This window comes from Salvia splendens, chromosome 21, assembly GCF_004379255.2.
Source record: "Salvia splendens isolate huo1 chromosome 21, SspV2, whole genome shotgun sequence".
In the NCBI taxonomy this organism is placed as follows: Eukaryota; Viridiplantae; Streptophyta; class Magnoliopsida; order Lamiales; family Lamiaceae; genus Salvia; species Salvia splendens.
Genome location: NC_056052.1, coordinates 8,770,942 through 8,776,160, shown reverse-complemented (window position 1 = coordinate 8,776,160; position 5,219 = coordinate 8,770,942). Strand labels below are relative to the sequence as shown.

At 42.8% G+C, this 5,219-nt stretch overlaps 1 protein-coding gene across 2 annotated transcripts; it reads left to right on the top strand.

Moving 5' to 3' along the window:
- The first annotated feature begins 1,548 nt into the window (after positions 1-1,548).
- Positions 1,549-4,722, top strand: LOC121785357 (eukaryotic translation initiation factor 3 subunit D-like). 2 transcript variants are annotated; one of them, XM_042183745.1, is made up of 2 exons: positions 1,549-3,378; positions 4,514-4,722. In XM_042183745.1, exon 1 carries the CDS (start codon positions 1,631-1,633, stop codon positions 3,374-3,376), a length of 1,746 nt encoding a protein of 581 aa, XP_042039679.1. In that variant the 5' UTR covers positions 1,549-1,630; the 3' UTR covers positions 3,377-3,378; positions 4,514-4,722. The 2 variants fall into 2 exon arrangements, with proteins under 2 accessions (XP_042039679.1, XP_042039680.1); XM_042183746.1 differs by having other exon boundaries at positions 1,549-3,386.
- Positions 4,723-5,219: the final 497 nt, after the last annotated feature.

Sequence of the window (5,219 nt, the reverse complement as noted above, 5' to 3'; positions counted from 1 at the left end):
CGGATATTATAATGGAAATTCTACATCCTCCAATTGAGAATTAATTGAGCTAATAAATCCGTCTTGAACAAAATAAGGAGGATTAAAACCCGGGGCGTCACAACAAGCATGAACAAAATCAAACAAACTCAGATTCCATAGATGAAAATTACAGATTAACAACTCCACAATTCAGATCCACAAATTAATACACTAAAATTCGAAGATTAAACGAGCGAAATCAAGAATTACACTTACTGGGCGACATGCAAGGTGACAAAATTCGCCTAAACTCGGATTTCGCACTTAATCCCTTCGGAAACTAAATCTAAACAACAAACTTAACTAACAATCTCAGATCGAGCAACTCCAAATGAAATCATGCTTTCAATACTTAGAAATTACCATGACAACTAGATCTAAGCTACGTAGGCAGAATGAAACAAATCCAAACGAAAGAGATGCATAAAAACAACTTCATTGCATAAAACGTTTGGATCCCAACAAAGCACTTCAAAAGATAACAAGTACTGAATATGCAACAGATCCAACGAACGAAAACAAGTAAAGATTAACTAGGAAAGCGAATAAAGATTGTTTTGCCACTTCGGGTGATGAAACTGCTACGACTACGAAATGAACTGGCTGGAACGATGGAAGGCGATTCTCCGGTGGACTTATGGAACTTCAGGTGACCATGGCTGTGGTGAGGGAAGAGAAGATTTTGGACGATGCTGAAAGGATTTATCTACATTGAGAGAACTCTAACTAAGTGTGAATGTCGATCCCCCTTCTCTCTCCAAGTAGCTTCCTTTTATAGGGAGGTCTGCCCTTGCTTTTTAGGGTAGATTCTCTTCGTGAAATGACTCTTTTTCCCTTGTTTGTGATTGATCCTTCCCAACAATCCTTCTTCTCTATCTCGAGCCTTTTTGGCATGCATCCTGGTCAGTATTGCACCTTTTCTGGCGCTCTTTTCACCTGAGTTATCCGGACCCTTTCATACTGACTGGTACTCTTTTCCTGCACACTTTAGCAACTATTTTGCAGATATAATCCAATTAAGCACGTTATACTGACCAGTAACCAAAGCCTAGAATGCGACTTATCATCGAGGTACCGCCGGCTCCAAGGCCGCTTGTTCCTCCCTATCCGCGGCCTCCCGCACACGTGCATGAATCAGCCTCATCATGTGTTCATAATGCCCACCATTGCCACTACCACTACCAGCCATTACGGATATATAAAAGAAATTTAGAGAGAGAAACTTGTTAAAACAAGTGGTGCGAATGAAATGAAGTTCAACGAGCCGTATATATAGAGTTTTAAACAAATAAAAAATACAAAATCGGGACGTGCGTCGTGTCTCTGCAATGGCGGAGGTCCGCACGGACGTCGCTACGGACGTCCACGGAACGACGCGAAACTACGGTGCCCGCAGCGGACATCCGTATCCGTTGCGACCTTGGACAATGGCGGACGTCCGCCGGGACGGGCGCCATTGCTAATGCTCTTAGCCCCAAATATATGCATCGGCACGTTAAATCATCTTTTCCTTCAAATTGTCTTCTTAAAAAGCCCAAACGACTAGGGTTCCAATTCACTGAAAACCCTAATTCTAGCTCAGATTCACACTCATCACCAAGTAGCAGCAATGGTAGGATTCGAACTCGGTGCCGTGCCTTTCAATCCCGACGGCTGGGGTCCGCCGGATTCCGCCGCCGACGGTAATTCCGTCCCCAGTAATGTCCCCTTCGCCCCCTTCTCCCGCTCCGAAAAATTAGGACGAATCGCCGATTGGACCCGGAACATGAACAATTCCGGCCGCCCCGGATCCAAGCAAGGCTACCACAACGCCGATTCCGCCTTCGATTTCTCCGGCGACGACTCCTTCGCCACCCTCGCCGCCGACGAGGATTCCTCCTTCCGCCTCGTCGACACATCCGCCAAATCGCACCACCACAACCCTAACCGCCCCAAATTCAATCCTAGGTGGCGATTCAACCCTCACCACGCCCGCTCGCAGCTCCCGCAGCGCCGCGACGAGGAGCAGGAGGCGAAGAAGCGAGAGGCCGAGAAGGAGCGCGCGCGCCGCGATCGTCTCTACAACGCTAATCGCTCCCAGATGCCGCAGCGCCGCGAGTCGTCGGTGTTCAAATCCTCCGTCGATATCCAGCCTGAATGGAACATGCTCGATCAAATCCCTTTCTCCTCCTTCTCCAAGCTCTCCTATTCCGTGCCGGAGCCTGAAGATTTATTGATCTGCGGCGGATTAGAGTTCTACGATAGGTCTTACGATCGGATTACCCCGAAAAATTCCCGTCCATTGGAGCGTTTCAAGAGCCGGACCTTCTTCAAGGTCACAACCACCGATGATCCAGTAATTAGGCGTTTGGCAAATGAGGATAAAGCGACGGTTTTCGCTACCGATTCAATTCTGTCGACACTAATGTGCGCTCCTAGATCGGTTTACTCATGGGATATCGTCGTCCAGCGCGTCGGAAACAAGCTATTCCTCGATAAAAGAGACCGATCGCAGCTCGATTTGCTCGCTGTGCACGAGACGTCGCAGGAGCCACTGCCTGATCTCAAGGATGACATCAATTCTATGCACTCATTGAGCGTGGAAGCCGCTTACATCAACCAGAACTTCTCACAGCAGGTTTTGCTTAGGGATGGGAAAAAGGTGACTTTCGACGAGCCCAACCCCTTCGCTAACGAAGGCGAGGAAGTAGCTCCGGTCGCTTATAGGTATAGGAGGTGGAAGATGGACAACGAAATGTACCTCGTGTCTAGATGTGAGGTGCAGAGCGTGGTTGATATAAACAATCAGAGGTCGTTCTTGACATTGAACGCGTTAAACGAGTTTGATCCTAAGTACTCGGGTGTTGACTGGAGGCAGAAGCTGGAGACGCAGAGGGGCGCTGTGTTGGCGACTGAGTTGAAGAACAATGCGAATAAGTTGGCGAAATGGACGACTCAGGCTCTGCTGGCTGGCGCCGATATGATGAAGCTGGGGTATGTTTCTAGGGTTCATCCGAGGGATCATTTCAACCATGTGATATTGGCAGTTGTGGGATACAAGCCGAAGGATTTTGCGACGCAAATTAATCTGAATACTTCGAACATGTGGGGGATTGTTAAGAGTATTGTGGACTTGTGTATGAAGCTGAAGGAGGGCAAATATGTGCTTGTGAAGGATCCATCGAAGCCGCAGGTGCGGATTTATGATGTGCCGCAGGATGCTTTTGATGACGATTATGTGGAGGAGCCGTTACCGGAGGATGAGCAGGTGCAGCCTCCAGCTGAGGATGGCGATGGTGTTGATGGAAATGCTGCCACCGTTGATGGTGCTGCTGAAGATGAGGAAGTTGCTAATGAAGTTGGTGCTGCTGCTTAATGGTAACAATGTCAGACTCTTTATTTAGTTTGAGCTCTAATTTCTTGGTGCTAGTTAGTTCAAATTGTGCCAAAATGAGGTGATTGCATTACTTATAACACTTCGGTTTGGCTTTGATTTCATATTTTTTTTAGGAATAGCAACAGACTGGACTGATATCAAACTAAGAATTATAGTAGTATAATGATAATTGCACTTAAATGAATATGTTTCTTGCCTAGTGCTTACTGTGCTGTCCCAAGCAATACTGAATACTTCACTAGTACTTCTTATTAATCTAGTCATAAGCCTAGTCTGAATATTTGTTGTTTATTTTTCCTTGTAATTTGTCTCGCTGCTAAACGAGATTTGACGTTAGAGCATCTCCAACCATTGGCACTAAACTCGAACTCATTTTAGTGTGACATCAAATAGTGATTCTACTCCAACCATTTACACTAAACTCAAACTTAAATGAATATTCTCTGACCACTACCTATTTTTACTCACAAAATTTGAATAAGTGTTTCGGGTTTGTTTTAGTGTAAAGTGTAAACCTAAACATCGGCATATTTTACTCAAAAAACCAAAATTGGGATGGGTTTTGGAGTACCATTGGAGTTAATTGCCTACTCCATTTTAGGTTTTAGTGTAGCATGACTTTATATGATTTGTCAAATTCCCAGTCAGAAGATTTTCTGTTGAATTACATTATCAATCACATTACATTTACACCCTTCTCTGTAAAGCTTTGCTTTTACATCCTTTTCTGTAACTCCTATTCCTGCTTTAGTGTTTTTATTTTGCTTTCTATTAAAATTATTAACATCTAAACCGATTAACTACAACATGAATTAATATGGAACTGTTTTTGCTTTGATCTATTAGTTTCGGAGGGCTCTCTCTCTACTTTCATGTAGTGTAATTCTTTCAAGTAACTTGTCTTTTTAGCCTAACTTCCAAGTATTAGGTCCCGTTTAAGGTTGTATAAATCCATTGACATGTCGTTCTGCTTTCCTTGAGTATGATTATTTGTTTGCTGGTTTAACATAGTTTGAAACCTTTGAATCAAGAGTTTTCTGCCTCCACCTCGAGCAAAGTTTGGCTTTCGCATTCCAACTATCTTCCATAATCGAGTTTTTCTCTTAAATTTGCCAGGCTCCGGATGAGTGTCAACGACAAATGCTATATTGTTCAGCCTTGCACATTACGCGAAGTTGAGAAAGCAGCACTGTGAAGCGAACGAATGAGCTCTGGCATTTTTGTTACTGCCCTTTGTTAGATAGCTGTTTGACTACACTCTAAAACGTCTAGTACAATAATGTTTAACATTATGTGTGATTTAATTATGTGCCTCTGTTTACTAATTTTGTGCCTCACAATGATGTTTTCATATACTACTATAGTAGTACTATTTTCTTTGGCAATTACCCTTTCATTTTCTGTTTTAGTAACGCTCAGTGTGAAAATAATGACTATAGATGCTAACAACTTATAGTATGATTAAATATTATATCTGATATATGGTAACTTCACAAATAGTTTTTGAACTATTCTGTTTTCCCCGACGCTGTCCTTGAAAAATATCACTAGGATATAATCATATACTCTCTCTATCCACCAAATAATATCACTAGGATATAATCATGGGCGTATAGCTAGGAATTCGTAGAAACATTTAGTAGAAGATTAAAGAAAATTAATTTAAAATAGGTATATAAATATATGGGATGAAATAGGTATATAAATATATGGGATGGAAAACATAAGGTGGGGCAATTGCCCCTCTTTAATTACATGTAGATTCGCCCCTAGATATAATCATATACTCTCTTTATCCACCAAATATTATCTATATTTGACA

Coding starts and splice junctions, on each gene's coding strand:
- LOC121785357 (XM_042183745.1), top strand. CDS start 1,631: ATGGTAGGATTCGAACTCGGTGCCGTGCCTTTCAATCCCGACGGCTGG.